Raw genomic sequence first — 23,643 nt, forward strand, 5'->3', positions numbered from 1 at the left:
GGTTGGTAATGGGGAGCCTAAGGTCGAGAAGGGGAAAGTGTTGACATGTTTTGAGGTTGGCAACCAATGTCACAAAACAATATGTGTATTAATTGCTTAATGAGAAACTAATTTGCTCTGTAAACCTTCATCTAAAGCACACCAAAAAAAAAAAAGCCTCATCATAACCCTTACCTTCTCTGTGAAGTCTTTGCTGTTAGGCAGAGTTGATCTCCATTCTCTGTGTTGCTCCTGTATTCCCTCTGTTGTTGTGCTTACTACACTATACATTAAGGATCTGTGTGTCTGTCTTCCTTACCAGGTTAATGATACTATCTGTTATCTTTGAGCCTTTAGTGTCTTGCACCAGTGCCAAACACATATCGCTTAATAAATATTTGCTGAATTATGGATGGAACAAGAGCATTCCTTCTCTTTGAAGCAGTCTTTAGTATTTAGTAGATGGATTTGTGAGTATTTCTCTGATTTTTAAGACACTTCAAACAAATCACAAACTCAAATATCTATCATGGTCCAGGCAGTTAAAATAAACAAGTGAAGCTAGCCTGATGGTGTCTGTGGCATTTGAAGGAGTCACTTGCTACTTAGCTCCAGTCAGTTGTTGCCAAGAAGGAGCTCCAGACATATGTTGCTCTTTCCATGGACGTAGAAAATCCAGGTTTAATGTGAACTGTCTTGAATGAATTTTTAAAAACTGTGCAGACCAAGAAAACAGTTCTTCATCATGCTGGACTGGCTCATAGGCCACCACTTTATGATTTGAAGATTGTTGGAATGGGGAGTGGGAAGAACCGCAACATCTCTCCAGCACCATCTGCTTGGGACTGGCTTGGCTGAGAATGCCTCTTCCACCCCAGGAGTTCTGCCTCCACCTCTGAGGATTGTGGCTTCCTTTCACCAACTGATACCAGCAAGTGGAGTGAACCTTGATAGAAGGAAGCCTGGGACACAATGCTCCAGCCTTTCAGAATGTTCAGAGCCCCAGGCAGAATTAGGACTCCCTCTTTTAGCTAAGGGTCCCTGAGTGGTGCAAATGGTTAACACTGTTAGCTGTTAACCAAAAGGTTGGTGGTTCAAGTTCACCCAGAGGTGCCTTGGAAGAAAGCCCTGACAATCTACTTCCAAAGATCATAACCATTGAAAACCCTGTGGAGCACAGTTCTACTGTGAAATACATGGGGTTGCCATGAGTCAAAATCTAAATGATGGCAACTAACAACAGCTGGAGAGTCCCTGGGCAGTGCAAACAATTAACAGACTCGGCTGCTAAATGAAAAGTTGGAGGTTCGAATCCACCCAGAGACACCTAAGAAGAAAAACCTGACAATCTTCTTCTGAAAAATCAGCCATTGAAAACCCTGTGGATCACAGTTTTTACTCTGACACATGTGGGGTTGCCATGAGTCGAACAGAGACCTCCTGATTCTGCCCTACGAAGAAAATCCATAAGTGGGATTTTAGAAATTAATTAAACCTCTTTTACTATTTTCCATGAGAAATTGCTATTGGTATTTTTTTAATTTGAAAGATTTTTTGGCTATAGATTGATTCATTCTTCATTTCAACATTTGTTGAATACCCATTACGTTCTGTATTAGGTAACAGGATTAAAAGATGAGTAAGATGCAATTCCTAGGTGATGGTTTGCTTCTGGTTTGTTCTAAGTGTGAAGGGAGGGGGCAAGTGTTTGGGGAAAAAATTACTCCTTTTTTTCTTATTGTAGCTATATATATATATATGTATATATATGTATATATATATACATATATATATATAAATGGAGCCCTGGTGGCTCGGTGGTTAAGAGCTTGTCTGATAACCAAAAGATAGGCAGTTTGAATCCACCAGCCACGCCTTAAAAACCCTATGGGGCAGTTCTGCTCTGTCCTGTAGGGTTGCTATGAGTCAGAAGCGACTTGATGGCAGTGGGTTACTGGTGTATATATAAATACTCTTTGTAGAAAAACTAGAAAGTGCAAATAAGCAAAAATAAGGAAAAAGTCTATTCCTAATCAGTGTGAGCAACTATCTGTCAACCTACTTACCTACATTTTTGACCCAACCCATGGTATTTTCAGTCACCTCATATGCATGTGAAAGCTGGACAATGAATAAAGAAGACCGAAGAAGAATTGATGTGTTTGAATTGTGGTGTTGGTGAAGAATATTGAATATATCATGGACTGCCAAAAGAACGAACAGATCCGTCTTGGAAGAAGTACCACTAGAATGGTCCTTAGCAGTGAGGATGGCGAGATTTTGCTTCACCTACTTTGGACATGTTATCAGGAGGGATCAGTCCCTGGAGAAGGACATCATGCTTGGTAAAGCAGAGGGTCAGCAAAAAAGAGGAAGACCCTCAATGAGATGGATTGACACAGTGGTTGCAGAAATGGACTTAAACATAGCAATGAATGTGAGGATGATGCAGGACCGGGCAGCATTTCATTCTGCTGTACATAGGATCACTGTGAGTCGGAACCAACTTGATGGCGCCTAACAACAAACAAATCTATCTGGATAGTGGTATATACATATCACACACACACGTGCACACACATACACACACATCACAGTAAATTACTATCTCATAGCCTGCTTCTCTTATTTAAGAATATATTGAGATGTTCTATTAGTGTTTCATCATCTTTTTTTTTTATGGCTATACCACCCAGTCTTCATTTATTGACATGGTTAGGTTCCAAAGACTAGGTCCTTATGTGAAAATCAGCATTATGCGAAAATGGAGGATGACCACATCAGATCACATAATGTTATATGAGGCACATATGTCCTCTGGACCGTAGAGGCAGAAAATATAGATGGGTGCTATATGTCTTACTTGACATGAAAGGGTTACTGCCAGATGTATGTTGTTAATGTACAAAATAGTCAGTAGATTTTTTACTATTGTTGTAAATGTAAAATGTTGGATAACAAGATAGTCAATAAGTGAGGTGTATAGCATTCTATTGCATAATGTTTTAAAAAAAAAACAACAAAAAACCCAGTGCTATCAAGTTGGTTCCGACTCATAGTGACTCTATAGGGCAAAGTAGAACTGCCCCATAGGCTGGCAAGGCTGTAATGTTTATGAAAGCAAACTGCCACATCTTTCTCCCACAGAAGGCTGGTAGGTTCGAACTGCCGACCTGGTCAGCAGCCCAGAACGTATACCAGAAGGATACCAGGGGTCCTTCACATGATGATGGTTAAATTTATTTAATCAATCCTCTGTTGTTAGATACTTAGGTAATTTCTAATTTTTTATTATTATAATCCATGCCATATTGAGCATTTTTGTAGCTAAATCCTTTCATGCATCCTGAATTATTTCCTTTGTAAAAATTACTAGAAATGTAATTTCTGAATTTAAATGTTTATACTTTTTTTTTAGTGTCTTGCTTTTTTAATAGTGCTAAATTGTCCTCCAGGAAAATTATTACTTATTTACCCACCAGCAGTGAATTTGAGTGTCCATTTCTCTTCACTGTTCCAACACTGGGTGGCATTTCTTTCTTTAAAAAAAAAAATTCTAATTTGATAGAAAAGTATCTCTCTTTGGAAAGACCTTTTTAGAAAACTTTTTCGACCTTTGAACTTGCTAGATACCTATTTTTTTCTGGTACCGTACTATCACTTTGAGTTATTGTTAATTGGTTGGATGATTGCCTGCTTTAGTAGCTTTGGAGCAACTTTAAGATAGAGCGTATCTTATTTTTCACCTGTGTGTTCCTGGATGCTCATGGATGCTCACCGAAAAGAACTGGATCGGAGAACACACGTAGTTTTGGAAGCATTGGCTGGATGTATAAATTTTAATACAACCGATAGACAAGTTATTCTATTCCTGTCTGTTTTATAATAATGAGTCGTTTATATTGAGCATTGATTACATGCCAGGCACTGTGTTAAGTATTTGGCATGCTTAACCGGTTGAATCCTTACAGCAGTACTCTGAAGTAGAGCCTATAATTTTCTCCACTTTGCTGGTGAGAAAATGGAGGTTGTAAAGGTCTGGAACTCAGAACTAGCTAATCTCAGAGTAACGTTATGTCGCTTCACTCTGCCCCATCTCAGAACTGTTGTTGTTGTTAGGTGTCTTCAGTCTATTTTCAACTCTTAATGACCCCAAGTGACATAGCAGAACTGCCTCATAGAGCTTTCTAGGTTATCATCTTTACAGGAACAGATCGCCAGGTCTTTCTGCTGTGGAGTTGCTGGGTGAGTCTGAACTGCCAACCTTTCAGTTAGCAGCCCAGCACTTAACCACTTCGATACCAGGGCTTATTCTCATGATGGACTGCTCCTTGTGCCTCACAACTAGTTAACCTCAAAGTCATGTCTTCTTGCCTCGCCCTGCTCTGCCCCACCTCGCCTCTTCTTTCCTTTTCCTTCCTTTCCTATTTTTTTTCTTTTTAACTTTTTATTAGAGATATTTTCAAACATATAAAAAGTAGAGAGAACAGCATAATGAACCTGATGTACCTACCACCCAGCTTCAACAATTATCAACATGAGGCCAAAGTTGTTTCATCTAGACCTTTCTTGCACTGTCTTGAACCCCCATTCTACTGTTGGATTATTTTAAAGCAAATCTTAGATACCTTGATTTCATTAATAAGTATCTCAATATACATCTCTAAGACATGTGGACTGGGTTTTATAACCGAATCCACAATATCATTATCAGACTTTAAAATATTTATAAAAATTCCTTAATATCTTCTAACGCCCAATCAGTGTCAAATTTCCTGATTATCTCATAAGTGACCTTTTGCAGTTGGTTTGTTTGAATCAGGATCCACACAAAGACCACACATTTAATTGAAAACCATTCTAACCACAACACAGTATTTATTCCTCTCCTCTACCTCTCCCGTGAGACATGTCCCCCTCAGAGACAGAGATACTGATCTGGAGAAACCAGCAATTTCAAAATAATTCCCATGTATCTAATATCTAGTTCTCATGTGCCCAAAAGGAGACAAATTCAACATTTAATACCTGGGAAACACTGAGTCTGCATGGAATGAAGACGGTACATTGGCACGTGCATTCATCATCCATTCTCTCTGGAAATTCACCAGTGTGTACACCCAAAGACTAAGAACTGAGTTTCTGACAAGGCTTCATCACAAGCTATGGCCAAGTTTCCTCACTTTAAGATGCATGTTGTTGTTAACTGCCATTGAGTTGGCCCCAATTCATGGCGACCCCACACACAACAGAGGAAAACATTGCCCGCCCCAGTGCCGTTTCCAAGATCTGTTGCAGATTGAACCATTGTGATCCATATGGTTTTCATTGGTTGATTTTCAGAAGTAGATTGCCAGGCATTTCTTCCTAAATCTATCTTAGTCTGGAGCTCTGCCGAAACCTGTTCAGCATCATAGTAACATGTAAACCTCCACTGACAGACAGGTAGTGGCTGCACCTGAGGTGCACTGGCCAGCAATCGAACCTGGTTCTCCCACACAGAGGGCAAAAATTCTACCACTGAACCAGTTAGATGTAAATGATGCTGGCTTGAGAATTTTGTCCTTAGCACTGAGCTGAGAAAATGATAAGAACATGCTGGCCTGTTTACCCCTCACTTGCTGTGGGAGAATGACTTGAAAATGGGTCATGCCTTTGATAGAATTTCTCAGTAAGCAAATTTTCAAGTTTGTTTTGGTTCTGTTTTGAACTTGAAGGTCTAGTGATCCTCCACTGTGTTGTGGCAGATGGGAACTCAACCAGAAGTCCTGAAACTGAAGACCTTCTCTGTGGTGATCCTGGAAAAAACTGTGCAGGTAATGCTTAACAAGCAATGCATTTATTTTTATCAGTTTCATATTAGATCACAGAAAGAAGGTCGATCTCCCTGAGTTTTAGTATTTTGATAATAATAGTAACCATAAAACTAGGTAATATTTTGAGTACTTCCAATGCACTAGGCACTGTGCTTAGTACTTTACATACGTAGTCTACAGACTAGGTAATATTTTTACTTTGTTTCAAAGGAAGGAAGATGGAGATTAGAGAAGTGACATAACTTGTCAAAGACCACACAGCTGGTAAATGACAAAGCTGGGATTCAAACTCAGGTCTTTTTGATTCTGGTGCTTCTTTCTACTCTTCACCATGACACTATTTTGGATATAATGGATATGGGCTCTGGATTCTAGCATGTGATATCTTGGACTAGATTCATGAGAAATTGACATATTCTATCAAATTTAAATTATTTTTCTCTATTCCATAACTAAAAAAGGGAGAATAAAATCGCAGTTTTATATACACTACCTTGGAGATGCTTGAGTTAGTATTTTCAAAGTTATTAGTCTAAGGCGGGAGTTGGCCTTAGTTAAAGGTTGAATAGTAAATATTTTAGGCTTTGTGGGCCATTCAGTCTTTGTCACAACTAGTCAACTCTGCCATTGTGGTACAAAATGGCACAAAACCAGGCAGTGTGCCAGATTTGGCCTATGGACTATAATTTGCTGGCTCCTTGTCTAAGGTCATGTCTGTCCTACATAGACTGTATAGTCTAGTATTCTACTAGGTTGTTTCTGATTATAAAAACAAAACACAGGCCAATTTAAAGTGGGGTGGAGTAGAGAAGAACATCCTGTATTCTCTGGAAACTTCTCTGAGCTGCACTGTGGGAGCATGGTGATTCCATGTTAAGTGCTCTTTTCTTAGTACCCTGGAAAAGTTGTAACTGAGCCAGGAACATGCTGGGCAAATCGTCCTGATGTGAGTCATTGGTTCCAGCCCAATCTTCCTCTTTCTTCCTTCATGCTAGTGGGTGATCCGGAGGTGCTCACAGGCAGTGAAACCCAATGGTGACTTAGGTCATGCTTGTGTGGGCCTAGCCACCAGTGTAGGGAGAACAAGGGCAACTTTATGTATTTGTGTGTTTTTCTTCAGTCTGGTTTTAAATGTCTTAAATGATGGCATTTTTCACATTTCCCTTGGAAGATTATTCCATTATCCAATGATTGACAGTGTTCAAAAATCTTCCTCATCATCATCCTAAATGTATTTTCTAATTTTTGCATGCTACAAATTAATGTTATTTTTATATTTCTCTCCAATGCCCTTTGACAAAAAAGTAGACTAAGGAAATCCCCAAACAGAACAATTCTCAATCCCCCACTCTAAGCCATTTTGATATCTCAGCACCTATCTGCTGCTAGCATCAACATTTTCTCTTTCAAAGACTCTGACCTCAGGATGAAGACCTTCCAATCTTCATGTTCCCCACAGCTACTCTCAGTAATGTGTTGTCTCTTGTCCTGCCCCAGTGTGCCACATGCATAGTCAGCCGTGTCAGGCAATGTCCAAGAGAGTATAGACTCTGTAATGTATATCTTTAAAATTTTTTTAATTAGAAGAAACTCAGTGTGATGTATAGCTTTAACATTTCATTACAATACTTTTTTGCATAATTAATGTATTTTTTAGGCTTCTACATTCATCTCCTGTTCCATTCTGCATGACCACTGGGAAAGTAATGTTATTTTTGTTCATTCAGTTAAATCAGTAATTTTCTAAAATTTTACCCAAAGAATAGTTCTCAAAGAATTTTGCTTGGTCATACCTTCTTTTCTCGGACATGGCCTAGGGATGAGGCCCCAATAACTCATTTCTGGTGTGTTTTCTGCTTTCTGTAGAAAACCAAATCTATTAATCCCTGGTTCTTTTTTCTCCCTATCACTTTTATTTCACTCTCATTTAATAGTGAAAGTCTATATTTCTAAATTTTATGAGTATTTTAGTAAAATAATTTAATAACATTTTTATTGCATTTAAAAGACAACTGCAATGATGATTTGGTGGAGGATCAGAGTTAGTTTAAATACCAAAATAGTAATTTGATGTCAGAATAATTGTTTTGAATTTTTCTATATGATATTGTAAATGGGCTTGAAAATATGGTTATGTTTTTTCACTTTGATAAATATTATCTGGAGATGGAGAGAAAACAAACTTAAACATAACTATACTTTGGACAGTGCTGTAGAATCAAATAAGAAGCCAGAAATACAGAACAAAAATATTTAATTATTTCTTTGGTTTACTCTTCATTCCTAGTGGACTATTTAAAAAAAAAAAAAAAGACAATTCTAAAGATGGTCAAAATACATTGATTTTGAGAACACTATACAATTTTTTTTTAATTGGTTAAAATTCCTTTGGGCTTTCAATTGCTTATAGTATTAAGAATGGCATCAAATCTGTCTTGGAAGAAGTACAGCCAGAATGCTCCTTTGAAGCAAGGATGGTGAGACTTTGTCTCATGTACTTTGGACATGTTATCAGGAGGGACCAGTCCCTGGAGAAGGATATCATGCTTGGTAAAACAGAGGGTTGGCGAAAAAGAGGAAGGCCGTCAATGGGATGGATTGACACAGTGGCTGCAACAGTGGATTCGAACATAGCGAAGAATGTGAAGATGGTGCAGGACAGGGAGGGTAGTGTTGTTGTGTGTAAAGTCGCTATGAGTTGGAACCAACTAAATGGCACCGAACAACAACAATTCATAGCATTATTCATATTAGCATTATCCCTTCACACCAGCAGGCTAAAATAATTGAATTGTCTTAAAACCCCAGCTGAAAGCAATAGATGGACTATGTTAAATATATTAAATCTTGACTTTTCAGAATCTAAGCTTGATGGGCCTGCTCATATGTGATAGTCATATTATAATTAATTGACCTCTTTGAATAAGCTTCCTTTCTCTTTCTCTCCTTTCCTCCCTCTGTTTCTCCTCTTACTTTTCTTCCTTCCTCTATCCTTCCTTTAATGCTTATTTTATTACATTTTTATGCTTCTAGGGCACAGCGTCATAAACATCATAAATAATAATTACACTTTTAATCAAAATAATAACATCCATCATTTATCAGTCTCCTGCTATGTGCCAAGTATGTTGTAAGTGTTTTACATATATTAATTAATTCAATTAATCCTGCGGGGTGCCCTCATTATTGCCTTTTTCAGATGAATAAATTGAGGCACAAAGAAATTAAGTAATGTGCTTATGGTCACACAGTAAGCAGTTTCCTGACGTAAATTCAGAGATAACCACTCCAGAGCACATGTTGTTATTCACCATGCTAAACTGCTTAGTAACAGGTGGGTATTCAAAATGCTTCATATGTGAAGGAAATCCTGAAAACAAATAATGCTTGCAAGTAAAATCCAAATAAGGAAAATAGGTTCTAGAAAGAGAATTAATGTGGACCGAGAGCAGATCATCAGCACTGGTTGCTGTATTCACTTAAGCTTTCGAAGACAGTTTGAAACCTGCAAAATGAAGAAGTGAACTGAATGATCTTTAGGTGTCCTTCCTGTTTCTAACTGCTTCTTTAATTTTAGTTTCAAATAGCCCCAATCTGTAAGTATTTCATTTTTAGTTTGCCATTTTCTATGTTGAGTGAGGCATGCATTCATTCTAGCAATACTTATGAGCAACTATGTATCAAGTCCTGTTCCAGGTACCAAGGATGCAGCAATGATCTAATGGTCACAGATGTGGTCAGAGAGGTGATGAGGTAATGAGGACAGGCCATGTTATGCAGAGCCTTGCTGAGCATTATAAACGCTTTGGCTTTTACTCTGAGGGAGTTTTAATAACATCACTCTGGTTTCTGTGTGCAGACTAGAGGGTAAATGGGGATGAATAGAATCAGAGAGACCTGTTGGAAGTTGCTTCCATGAAGACTACTTCCAGCCTAGAGATGATGTTGAGTTTAGACTAGAGTAGTCATGACAGACAATCCATCTGTCAATTTGTCATACTGTGGTGTCATACTATGCTGCTGTGATGCTGGAAGCTATACCACATGTATTTCAAATACCAGCAGGCTCACTCGTGGACAGGTTTCAATGGAGCTTCCAGATTAAGACCAATTAGAAAGAAGGATCTATTTCTGAAAATCAGCCATTGAAACCCTATGGATCACAACAGAATATTATCTGAAATAGTGCTGAGAGACTAGGTTAGAAGGCACTAAAAAAAAAAAAAGAAAACAGTGGCCACAACAATGGACTTGAGCCTACCAACAATCGTGAAGGTGGTGCATGACTGGGTAATGTTTTGTTGTGTTGTACAAGGGGTCACCATGAGTCAGAGCCAACTCGGCTGCAACTAAAACAAAGCAGTGATAGTGAGATGATTCTGCATATGATTTGGATACAGCCAGTTAGGACTTGATGATGGATTGGATGTGCAGAAAGAAGGAAAAAAATCAAGATGACTGCAAGATTTTTGGCCTGAGTAACAGAAAGAGTGGAGATAACCATTTACTGAGATGGGAAAAGAACAGATTGGAGAAGAAAAAAAATCAGGTGTATTTTGGAAGTGTTAAATTGAAATGCCAGGTAGACATGCAAGTGGAGATTTTAGCTGGACAGTTGGCATTAAGGAAGAGATCTCGGATGGAAACATAAATTTGGAAATTGTTGCCATGAAGGATGTGCTTAAAGCCAGGAGGCTTGATAAAATCACTGAGGGGACAGGGCGAGGGGGAGAGTATGTAGAGAACAGAAGAGATAAGAGACAAGTAAGCCCTGATGACTGCAAACTTTAGAGATTAGGGGAAATGAGGAAGAACCAGCAAAGGCGAATGAACACAGGAGACATCAGATACATATATAGCACACACTCTTGAAAAACAAAAAAAAACAGATGTTTTCTTCCTCTCCAATACTCTTTGTTTGCCTCCCAACCATGAACAATTAAACACATACACATAGACACACACAAATACACTCACATATGCAACACTGGATCACTGGACTCTATTTGGGTTTTTTGTTTTACCTTTAAAGAGACTGGAGGCCTACTTCTGTAAGCTCAGAAAGGGTTGACATGGCAGTCTGGGTTAAAAGACATGCTGAACTGGCTTTATTGGTTGGTGTTCCTGCATAAGTATAGCCTAGAAGCACAGAAGGGGTTAACAAGTACATCCATGACATTTATTTTCTCTTTTCTATGAAAGAAAAAGGCCCTTTTCATTTTCTATAGAAAATGGCATTGAATGTAAGACAAATGGGAATCCTCAATTACTATAAATTTCCAAATTTTGCACTTGTTCAAGGGCACCATGAAGCTACATTCCCCTGACTCAGGGAGATAGTTGGCAAGGTAAGAAGAAAAATTAAACTTATATTAAAAAATATAAAACTTTCTTACTCACCTTTTGACTTAAGAAGAGTATAAAATGAGGAAACACCTATTGGGAAGATGCCTGGAAGGCAAAGACTAGAATATCAAAACCTTAGGTTCTACTTCACAGAGTAGGAAGAAACTTTTCTCCAGACTCTGTTGTGACTACTTACATTCTCTTTTGTGCACTAGTTATTGCATTTTTAAATCAGATATCTGTGTTCATATTTATCTAATTTCCTTTTTCTCTCTACTTGTTAACACTTGTGGAGCCCTGGTGGCTCAGTGGTTGTGAGCTCGGCTGCTAACCAAAGGGTCAGCAGCTCGAATCTACCAGCTACTCCTTGGAAACCCTATAGGGCAGTTCTATTCTGTCCTATAGGGTTGCCATGAGTCAGAATCAACACAACGGCAACAAACATTAACGCGTCTAGGACTTCTATTTCAAAATTTAGCATTCCCTGTTAAATCTCTTCATAGACATGTAAGACAGTAAAGGGTTAGGGGCACCATGCAGTTATATCAGTTATATGCCTGCATTGTAATAATAATTGTAGCATTGCCTTAGAATTGATTTCAGAATAGAGTTGCTGATAATAATGTTATTTGTAAAATCATGAGCACAGTTGGAATGAGTAAAGGAAGATTTTATGAAAAATAAACCTGATTTATCCATTCTGAAGAGTTTTAATCACAAAGGCATCACAAAGCCCCATGGTTTTTCTTTGGAATAAGGGGAAGATAATCATGTACAGCAAGACCAAGGAACCAGACTTACATTTAATAAAAACAAACAAACAAAAACAGTTGCCATGAATTTGACTCTGACTTATGGCGACCCCCGGGTGGTGCCAACAGTTAATGTTATCGGTTGCTAATGCAAAGGTTGGAGGTTTGAGTCCACCCAGAGGTGCCTTGGGACAAAGGGCTGGGAATCTATTTCCAAAAACTCAGCCACTGAAAATCTGTGGAGCATAGTTCTACTTTGACACACATGGGGTCATCGTATCTAATCAAAGCACCCATTAAATTAAGGACAGTTCAATATTGAAATTAAGTCATTTGGGTGTCTGTTACATTTCTCCACTTTAATTTAGTCCAGGAGAACTGACCACTGTTCATCTAAAAAAAAAAAAAAACAGTTGCCTTTGAGTTGATCCCAACTCATGGCAACCCCATGTGTTTCAGAGTAGAAGTGTGCTTCACAGGATTTTAAATGGCTAATTTCTTGGAAGTAGATTGCTGAGCCTTTCTTCTGAGGTGCCTCTGGGTGGATTTGAATCTCCAAACTTTTGGCTGAACGTGTTAACAGTTTTCACTACCTAGAGACTCCTACTTCTCATTTAACTACCCGTTATTATGTAAGGAAGCTGTCCTTGCTTTGCATCCCTTTTGCAAGTCTTAGAATCAGAGTTTGACCTATGTAGCCTTCAGTAAATCTAGTGGGCTCTCCTTTAATTGGCTTGTAGAATCCTCGGAATACAATGTTCCATGAAGAGATCGAGATTTATTACCTGCGGTGCCCATCACTTACGAAATTCTGTTGCTACATGCCCACTAGCACATGTCGCTTTGTCATGCAATTCTGTGGGACAAACTCACTCCCAGAGGAATGCTTTGGTATTGGAAATGTGGGCTAGAAAAGGGTAAGTGGGAGGAAGAATAAATCAACTAACTGTCACCACCCCCAGCACCAGGGGAATCTTTGTGGTTATTAAATTTTCAAGTCTGTTCCATTCACTTCTCAACAGAAAAATACACGACATGGGACTGATCATATTTTTACCACAGGATTAATTTTTCCTTTTTCTTGATAAACATCTCTAGAATGAGAAGGTAGATTGCGCCCTCCTCTGCCCTATGTCATCAGGTCTCACGATAGGCAGCAAATGTTAGGTTTCACAGTTGCTCAATTTTCAAAAAATGTGACCTTGATGAATACTAGATGAAAAGCAAGTGGAATTTTAGTTGCAGTTTGCAAGAGGAGAATGCTGATAAGCTCCCATTACCATGAGAGAGGGAGAGAGGATCCCACCTGTGTTTCTATGACAGTCTGTGTGATTTATTTTTTTTTTCCAGGTTTTAAAGTTCCATAAAGAAATCACTGGACATTTTCGGATTGGTGGCATGGAAGAGTTTTTAAATCCAAATAATGCTGGGAATATTTAAGAGCATGCTTATTTGGCCAAGGAAGGAGTTCTGTAAGAGATCAAAACAGGGCCTGGCAATAATTTCCCTGGCAGAGATTTGCGCTGCTTGGACGAACTGAAGCTGATCAAATCACTGCATCAAGCAGCTGCTGGTTAAATGTAGCTGGCCTTTTAATAAACACCATACAGAGTATGACACTAAAAAGCTCCTTAAAGAGGCAAAGTACGTAAGTAGACAGACTAGTAAAGTTCAGGATACAAAGCCATAGGTCCTATATTTAAAGGCAGGGATGCTTTGCAAAGCAGGAAAGGCCTTTCTGGAGCACACCGTGTCTCTTACTAAATCTTGCTGCTTCTTAAATTTATCTTCTTGCCCTTCATTACTCTGGCCCAGGCCCACATCAACACATCTGCTTGGCTAAGGTATGTCCTCAGCAATTTCCTGCTCTAACCCAGTCTGCACTCTCCTAATACTTTGATAAAGAGCTTCACAGTTTAAAGGTTTTTTTTTAATTTTTTACATACACCATTTACATACACACTGGGTGAAACAAACAGTTTGCACTCAGCTACTAACCTAAAAGTTGGTGGTTCCAACCCACCTAGTGGTGCCACAAAAGAAATACCTGACAATCTGCTTCGGTAAAGATTACAGCCAAGAAAACCCTATAGAGCAGTTCTACTCTGTAACACAGGGGGTCACTGTGAGTCGGAATCAACTTGAGAGCAACAGGTTTGGTTTGCTTTTTATTTAATAAGAATCTTCGTCAGCTCTCTTATGCCTTGTATGTCAAATGTAAACACTTCAGCCTACTGGCGTTTGAGGCCTTTAACTTTCATACTTGGCCTGAACTTGGCTGCTCTCCTTCATGATCCTTCTATTTTAACAAAATCTGCCTCTCACCCTCTGCATTAGACCTGCGTTTCCTGACTCTATGTCTTTGTTCTTGACTCTTCATAACTCAGTTGCTTGCTCACCTCCTCCCAAAATTGAAAAATTTCCAGATATTTCTGCTTGATTAGATAAACATTCTTTATACCCATCAGGAGCCCTGGTGGTGCAGTGGTTAAGCTTTTGGCTGCTAACAGAAAGGTCAGCAGTTCGTATCCACCAGCCGATCCTTGGAAACCCTGTGAGCCACTTCTACTCTATCCTATACGGTTGCTATGAGTCAGAATCAACTTGATGGCAACGGGTTTTGGAGGGGTATTTTTTCTTTATACCTATCAAAATTTCTCTTAAGATTGCCAACATTATCAAAATTCTAAAATCAAGTCATTTATTGAGCTCTTCACTGTCCCAGGCACTCTGCTAGGAAGTTGCATATATATATAATTTGAGCCTCTCAACAGCCCTTTTAAACCCAAACTCATTGCTGTCGAGTCAATTCTGACTCATAGCGACTCTATAGGACAGAGTAGAACTGTCCCATAGGGTTTCCAAGGAGCGGCTGGTGGATTCAAACTGCTGACTTTTTGGTTAGCAGCTGAGCTCTTAACCACGTTATATTATCCTCAGTTTACTGAAGAGGAAACGGAGGCTCAGAGAGCTTAATTAGCTTACCTGGATTCATACAGCTAGTAAGAGGCAGAGCTCAAAATTAAACACTAGTTTCCTTGCTCCTAATCCAGTATTCTTTCCATTTTCCAGAGCACCACAACTATTTATATGGTTTCTGTGGTTGTTTTGACTGGTTAGTTGCTTATGATTGCTTTTAATTTGTTCTGTTGCACCAATTTAAATGGTTGTATAGGGCACCGTTTATTTCTTTGATTTTTTCAATGCCTGCCGCAGGGCTCTAGGAATAGAAAGCGCTCAGTAAGTAGTAGTTGACGGATCAATTTATTTGCCAAAATACAGAAGTAATTGCCTTGACACACTTTGCAATTACTTCTGGGAGAAATTTCAGTCCTTCTGATAGGAGTCCCGTTGACTGGCATCCATGGGGGCAAATGTCTGGCGCGTACAAGCAGTCAGCATTGTTGGTAATCAAGGCACCAACTGAAACCGGGTCAGCCAGTTCTTCAGCAACATTCTGCCACCCTCAGAAACTCCGTACAGTGACCTGGCATCACAGGAATTTGCTTTGCATAGATCATTCAAAGCCCTTTGAGAGTTCTCTTTCTGATGGCCCCAAGACATCACACATACACATTTCATGATACTAATTAGAAAGTTCTGTAGTCATTGCTATTAATAAAACAATTTTTTAATGCCATTTGGATACCAGGTCCTAGACTGAACTTTGTATGAAATGCCCTTCTGAAGCGAAAACCTTTTGTTCTATCTGGCTTCCCAGGTGTCTGAGTCCTACATGATGTTGGTTATATCATGAACGTGGAAAGTCAAGCCCTGGGCAGGATCTGGTCAGTTAGTGTTTTTTCTGGGTGTGGGCAGGTGCTGGTTGTGAATCAACAGATGAAACAGCTAGTTAGTATTTCTGTAGTGTTTCTCTTGACAATCTTTATATATTGAAACTTCTTACATGTGAGCAATGGGGGAATTGTTACAAATCACTGTCCCCAGTAGAAAAATTAGGAAATCTGGATCGAAGAAGGTAAGACAAGGAAGTCAGTTCAGGACTGAAACCAGAATATGATGCTTCCAGATCTTTACTCCTTCTTCTGGGCCCAGGAAAAGCATCCGTGCATCAAATGAGAGACAGTCCTCCACTCATGGAAACATGACCCCTGGGTACATCGGGCTGAGAGTAGATGACAGATACCTGCTGAACAGCTGGCTAGTCAGAGGTGCCAGAGTGTAGTGGTCAAGAGCATGGAATCTGGGGCAAGATGGCTGAATTTGAGTTCCAGTTCTGCCACTTACTAGCTGTGTGACCTTGGAGGGTTATTTAACCTCTGTATGTTTTTCTTTGTTAACCCACAAAACAGATTTAAAATTATGCTTGCCTTACAGGCTGTTAGGAGCATTGTTGTTGGTGTTAGCTGCTGTCAAGTCGGTCCCTGACACGTGGCAGGACCATGTATTACAGAGTAGAACTGCCCCATAGGGTTTTCTTGGCTGTAATCTTTACGGAAGCAAATTGCCAGACAGAGTCCCTGGGTGGGTTTGAACTGCTACCCTCTGAGTTAGCAGTCAATAGCAAACCGCTTGTGCCACCTGGGCTTCATTGCTATGAGCATTAAACAAGTTAATATATGTCAAGTATATAGATCAGCATGGTGCCCTGGTGGTGCAGTGGTTAAGTGCTTGGCTGCTAATCAGAAGTCCACAGTTTGAACCCACCAGCTGCTCCACTGGAGAAAGATGTGGCAGTCTGCTTCCGTAAAGATTTACAGCCTTGGAAACCCTGTGGGGGCAGTTCCACTCTATCCTATAGGGTCGCTATGAGTCGGAATCAGCTCCACGGCAATGGGTTTGGTTTGGGTTTGGTTATATAGACCAGCACCTGACACTCAGTGCTGCAGAAGTGTTAAAGAAGAAAAGAAAGGAAAACAAAGGAACAATGCTTCTCTCTTTCCAATGCCATTAGCAGCATGCTCTGATAACCTTCCTGGAGAGAAAAAGAGCCTCTCTCTTACTTTACCTGTATTTTACCCTTTAAACAATGCCAACATTCCAGCAAGGTAGGTTTCAGCAAGGAAAGAACACAGATCTTAATTAAAATATGAAACTTTCCCACCACAACCGCCATTACTGTATCTTTACAGCTATTTTGGGGTCACAAAATTCTTTTATCCCAGTGTGGAAGGAAAGAGAAACGAGAGATTGGAATACATTCTATGGGAAAACTGGCAGCAAAGATAAGAATATGATCCTGTTTGCAAATGTGTATTTAAAGTGAGTTAATTTATTGAACTTTTTCTCATTTTTCAGCTACTACCACGCAATCAAAGTGGAAAGGTCACTTCTCTCGGTGCCCCAAGCAATACAAGCATTACTGCATCAAAGGGAGATGCAGGTTCGTGGTGGCCGAGCAGACACCCTCCTGTGTGTAAGTAGAGTTCCCTGAGTGAGCAAGTAAAGAGGTGCAGAATGGTGCCAGCCTGTGGCCTGACAAGACTGGAAAGTCTGAGCTAACCATGTCATCTGTCAGGACACAGTTCAGCCTGGTCCCGCCCCCAGCCAGTTGTTTAGGGGCCCATTCGCCAGCCACTTATGGAGAAACTGACGCACACTTTCCTCCTGAAACATGAGCATGTGAGAGCCCAGATCCACTTCCAGACTGGGCCTTGTCCTCTGCTGCGTTATGCAAGCAAAACAGTTTCTGTCCAGTGTTAAGGATGCTTTTCAGCTCAAATAATCTCCCAGGTGGTTCAAATGGAAACTAATTCTTTGGCATGCATTAGGTGGTTCATAGTTAATGTAAACATGAAGGAATTTCTGCCAAATTAAAAGCTACTTTTACAGCCTGTGAGTTAAGTGCAAGGAATCAGTCCAATTTATAGAGATTAGCAAAACCGGTTTTAGTACAGCAGGGAATTGGGAGAAATGTTCTCTTTCCAACTCTCAGTAGGTCAAGAGGTCAAGTTTAATTCTACTCAGGCACAAATAACTTTTTAGCATTTTTAAATAGTCATTTTTTCTAAAGAGATGTCCCTGGAAAGTGATGTCTGGGACCTTTCCTCACAGAGGAATGAGGTGATTTTTTAAGTACTGTTTTGACCTAAAGTTCACAGAAAGTTTATATTCTTCTGCACAGTCCCTCAGTATACAGTTTTCTCTCACGTATCTCAGAACAGTGATTTTCAACCCTAATTTTGTGGGACATTTAAGAGTCATGGACTTTTTCAAAATTTAATTATAGTTAAGTTTAATTTAAAAATATATATATATCATGGAAAATACTTAGAGAGAAATAAGAACTATTAATATAAGGAAATAAGGAAAATGTATGTGTGTGTGTGTGTGTGTGTGTGTATTTGGAAAGGTAGAGCTGTTTTTCATTTCATTTAATTGCTCACTGGCTTGGGAGTATGTACTGAGTTTGAAAAATAATTCATGCCCTTTAATCTAGTACATTTTTCTAACTGGTCGCTATGTCTACAGATTTATTGTTGTTGTTGGCTAGTTTGTTTTTATTGCTGCCCTCTAAAATGAAAATTGTAGTGTGTAATCTACCAGTACACAGTTTGTCACCTTCCTTGGCCCCCATAGCCTGTCTGATTCTACCCTAATTTTCTAGCCATATCTTTCACTATATTCCCAAATGTTTTTCTAAAATTCTGTGTTCCTTTTCATGGTTTTTTATACAGGGTCTTTTCATAGCCTGGAAAGCTTATCCGTATGGATGTTTTAAGGTGCAACTCAAATGTCAGTTCCTCCTGGAGGCCTTCATTGATTTCTGCCTTCCCAGACACACAGACACCCAGGTTGAATTAAGTGCCCCTGCTCTGTGAACTTGTCGCATTTCTGTAAAAAAGCTCTTTTCCCATTGGAGCATAATTGTTGGTTTCTTTGAATTTGACTGTGAGCACCCAGAGGTAGGGCTCATGGCTTATTCATTTTTGTGTCTCAGTACCAAGCACAGTGCCTAGAATTTACTAGATGCTCAAGAAATGACTAATGAATAAATGAATGGGTGCCTCTATCATGGCCCATCTAATGCTATGCTAAATACCAAGACTTAAACCAGGAAAACTTTGTTAGTGGTGGAATGATGCAGTATCAGTGGGAGACAGAAGAACATGGTGTTAAGGAACAGATTTTAGAGTCAGGTAGACTTACTTCAAGCTTTTATTTCCACCAATTATAAGTAGTGTTAACAATGGATAAGTTATCTTTTATGAGCCTCAGTTTTATCAACTATAAAAGGGGATAGTAATACCTTTCTTTCAAGTGTTGAAGATTAAGAAAAAATAATGTGTGCAAAACAGTTATCATTATACCCAGCATAGAATAAATGTTCCATAAATTGTACCATTAAGATTATGGGAGATTTTGCAACCTAAGCCTGACCATTTGATTTCTTGGTATAGCATGAATTCAGGCAAAATTGTCTTACCATGGATGACTATGCCATCTTGGGAAGCCAGAAATATCTCTCTTTGTTTGGGATCATAGGAGTTTGTAGACTCCTGCTTTTATGTGAAAACCAAAACGTGTTTCAAATACTCAAATCCCCTGTTAATCTTCTCACTGTTTTCTTCAAATGGGGGTAATTTGTTTCCAGACATAAAAGTTTTATTCATTTATGTAGCACAGTTCATTTAAGCAGTGTTGCAGGGTGGTTAAGAGCATCAGTTTAGGAGCCAGATTGCCTGCGTTTGAATCCCAGCCCCACTCACTTCTCTGTACCTCAGCTTCTTCATCTGTAAGATGGGGTTAATAACAGCACCTACGTTAAGAGTTGTTTTAAGGATAAATTGAGTTAATATTTAGAAAGCCCTTAGAATGGTGTCTGGTGAGTATTTCAGAGCAGTGATCCCAAACTCTAATTTTGCAGAGCCCTCAAGAATCATGGGCATCCTTAAAAAATATTTTTAATTTAAAAAATAAATTTAAAAAATTGATTATTTGAGGCGGAGCTAAGAAAGGCAGAGTAGTCAGATGCTTCTGGTCGTCCCTCTTACAGCAAAGACCCAAAAAAACAAGTGAATAGATTATATACAACAATCTAGGAGCCCTGAACATCAAAGGCTAAGTTGAGGAATCAGACTGAGTGGAAGGGGGAGGGATAGATGGTTTAGAAGCAGCAAGGAGGTGCCATACCTGACCTGGCAGGAGCTGGCACCCTGCGGGCCTGGTAGGTGGTTTGTGCAGTGAGGCGGGCAGTGGTATTCAGGACGCGTTTTCCATGTCAGGGGATACTGAGCAGTGGAAAGTCTGCTCAGGCCTCCAGAGCCAGAGAAAAGCAATGCTCAATCAGCAACAGATAAGTACATGTGTTTAACCTACCTTGTGGATCAAAAAACACCCCATTTGAGAAGAACCTCACTCCCATTTATCTGCTCCCTTCCTGTTCTGCACCGGAACCGGGCAGACTTCAGCAGTGGCTACTTCCCTTGGGCCAGAAGTAGGACTCATCAAGAACCCTGAACCATTGTCCCAGCCTTGGAGAGAGAATAAATTAACATACAGGAAAAAATAATCTGCCAGCTCCCCTAAGCTGGGAGCTCAGGGCAGGTATGGTTCCTTTGTCTAGGCACAGGCGTAAGGGGTCCATGTCTTTCACCCCTGTATAGACTTGTGTGGGCCCATTTCAGCAGCATAGTCCCTCATTTGCAGAGTACAACAGGGTATGTACCTGAAGCTTAACTTCACTGTATCAGCTATTTGGTGGAGTGGCAGGTTCATGACACTTGACACTACTCTGCCCATTAAGCAGGGTCCTTACCTACCCACATCAGAGGCCTGAAGACTGTTGGTTCCACCCCTGTCACTTAGCCACCTGTGACAGGGATCCAAGAATAAGTAGTGCCTCCCAGTCCTTATACCCAACAGCATTGTGTGCCCATAATCTGGCTGCAAAACCCACCCATCTACGCACTCCAGAGAACAGACACATGTTTTCCTCCCAGATGCTCGGGCTGCCATCAGCCCCCTGTCTTGCTTAGTGCGTGACCCCCTACTGCAGCAAGATACCTGTGATTGCTCCAATCACCCCTGCCCATCTAGGACTGTAAGTGAGAGCCTGCACCACACACTTGGTGACCGAGTCTCTGGACACCTGAGCTGAATCCATACAAGAAAAGTAAATGGACTTCTGGGCTCACATACCTAGTAACAGATCTAACCACCTGGTGACAGGCCATTAGAGCTTTAAAGCTGTCAATAATCAAACTAGCTCACACGAGCAGCCTATCTGGGCATATCAAAACAAAACAAAACAAGAAGCTAGGACACAGTAAGCAAACGTAAAATAAATAAATATAATAACTTATTGATAGCTCAGAGACAACAGTCAATATCAAATCACATAAAAAGGCAGACCCTGATGGCATCAGCAAGCTCCCAAAACAAAGATTCAAGAAATCTTCCAGAAGAAGAGAACTTCTTAGAATTACTGGAGGTAGAATACAAAAGATTAATATACAGAACTCTTCAAGATATCAGGAAAAAGATCATACAAAACACAGAACAAGCCAAGGAACATATAGACAAAGTAACAGTGGAGCTTAAGAAGATTATAGAAGAGCACAATGACAAATTTAACAGGCTGCAAGAATCCATAGAGAGACAGCAAACAGAAATCCAGAAGATTAACAATAAAATTTCAGAATTAGACAACTCCGTAGAAAGTCATACGAGTAGAATTGAAGCAATCGAAGTCAAAATGAGTGAGACTGAAGATAAAGCACTTGACAGCAACTTATTTGAGGAAAAATCAAATAAAAGAATTAAAAAAAATGAAGAAATCCTAAGAATGATATGGGAGTGTATCAGGAGGATTGGAGTACCAGAACAGGGGGGGATAACAGAAAATACAGACAATATTGTTGAAGATTTGTTGGCAGAAAACTTCCTTGATATCGTGAAAGATTACAAGATATCTATCCGAGATGCTCATTGAACCCCACACAAGGTAGATGCTCCAAAAAGGTCACCAAGATCTATCCTAATCAAACTTGCCAAAACCAAAGATAGAGAATTTTAAGAGCGGCTAGGGTTAAACAAAAAGTCATCTACAAAGGAGAGTCAATAAGACTAAGCTCAGACTACACAGCAGAAACCATGCAGGCAAGAAGGGAATGGGATGACATATATAAAGCCTTGAAGGAAAAAAATTGCCAGCCAAGGATTATATATCCAGCAAAACTGTCGCTCAAATATGTTGGCAAAATTAGGGCATTTCCAGATAAACAAAGTTTACAGAATTTGCAAAAACCAGATAAAAATTACTAAAGGAAGTCCTCCAGTTAGAAAATCAATAACATCAGATAACAACCCAAGACTAGAACACAGGACATAGCAACCAGATATCAACCCAAATAAGGAAGTCACAAAAATAAATCAAAGCTAAAATACTGAAAATAAGGAAACGGAGATGTCAGTATATAAAAGATGAAAACATTAAAACAAAAAAAGAGGGACTAAAAAATGTAGTCATAGATCTTCCATATGCAGAGGAAGTCAAGGTGATATAAAGAAATAAAAGACTGATTTAAACTTAGAAAAATAGGGTTAAATATTAAGGTAACCCCAAAGGAAACCAACAACCCTGCACATCAAATAAAAATAAGAAAAGCATAGAGACTCAGCAAATACAAACCAAACAACAATAAGAAACATGAAAATAAAATACATAAAGAAAAACGACTCAGCACAGATAATTAAATGGAACAAAGAAACTGTCAACAACACACACACACAAAAGACATCAAAATGACAGAACTAAATGCATACCTATCAATAATTACGCTGAATGTAAATGGACTAAATGCAGCAATAAAGAGACAGAGAATGGCAGAATGGATTATAAAACACGATCCATCTATATGCTGCCTACGAGAGACACACCTTAGACTTAAAAACACAAACAAACTAAAACTCAAAGGATGGAAAAAATATATCAAGCAAACAACACTCAAAAAAGAGCAGAAGTGGCGGCTTAGTCATCTAGTGCTTCTATAACAGAAATACAAGTGGATGACTTTAACAAAGAGAAATTTATTCTCTCACAGGCTAGTAGGCTACAAGTCCAAATTCAGGGCATCGGCTCCTGGGGAAGGCTTTCTCTGTCAGCCCTGGAGAAAGGTCCTTGTCATCAGTCTTCCCTTGGTCTGGGAGCATCTCTGTGCAGGAACCTCGGGTCCAAAGGACACGCTCTGCTCCCGGTGCTGCTTTCTTGGTGGTATGAGGTCCCCATGTCTCTCTTGTCACTTCTGTCTTTTATATCTCAGAAGAGATTGGTTTAAGACACTATCTAATCTAGTAGACCTCATCAATATAACTGCTGCTAATCCATCTTATTACATCATAGTGATAGAATTTGCAACACATAGGGAAATCACATCAGATGAAAATGGTAGCCAATCATGCAATACTGGGAATCATCACCTAGCCAAGTTGACAGATATTTTTGGGGGACGCAATTCAATCCATGACAAGTGGCATTATCAATCTCTGACAAAAGAGACTTTAAAGTAAAATCCACCACAAAGGGTAGGAAGGGCACTATATAATGATTAAAGGGTCAATACACCAGGAGGACATAACTATAATAAATATTTATGCACCCAACAACAGAGCTCGAAAATACATAAAATGAACTCTAACATCACTGAAAAGAGAGACAGCTCCACAAAATAGTAGGAGACTCCAACACACCACTTTGGATGAAGGACAGAACATCCAGAAAGAAGCTCAACAAAGACACAGAAGATCTAAAAGCCACAATCAACCAACTTGATCTCATAGACATATAC

General features: G+C 39.5%; 1 protein-coding gene across 1 annotated transcript in view; it reads left to right on the forward strand.

The window, feature by feature from the left end:
- BTC (betacellulin) overlaps positions 1 to 23,643 on the forward strand; it is a 73,841-nt gene that overhangs the window by 30,503 nt on the left and 19,695 nt on the right. Inside the window, exons 2-3 of the mRNA XM_023737645.1 lie at positions 5,642 to 5,795; positions 17,153 to 17,270. Coding sequence (XP_023593413.1) covers positions 5,642 to 5,795; positions 17,153 to 17,270 — 272 coding nt within the window. The remainder of the gene's footprint in view (positions 1 to 5,641; positions 5,796 to 17,152; positions 17,271 to 23,643) is intronic.

Source organism: Trichechus manatus, unplaced genomic scaffold (assembly GCF_000243295.1).
Source record: "Trichechus manatus latirostris isolate Lorelei unplaced genomic scaffold, TriManLat1.0 scaffold00105, whole genome shotgun sequence".
Classification (NCBI taxonomy): domain Eukaryota; kingdom Metazoa; phylum Chordata; class Mammalia; order Sirenia; family Trichechidae; genus Trichechus; species Trichechus manatus.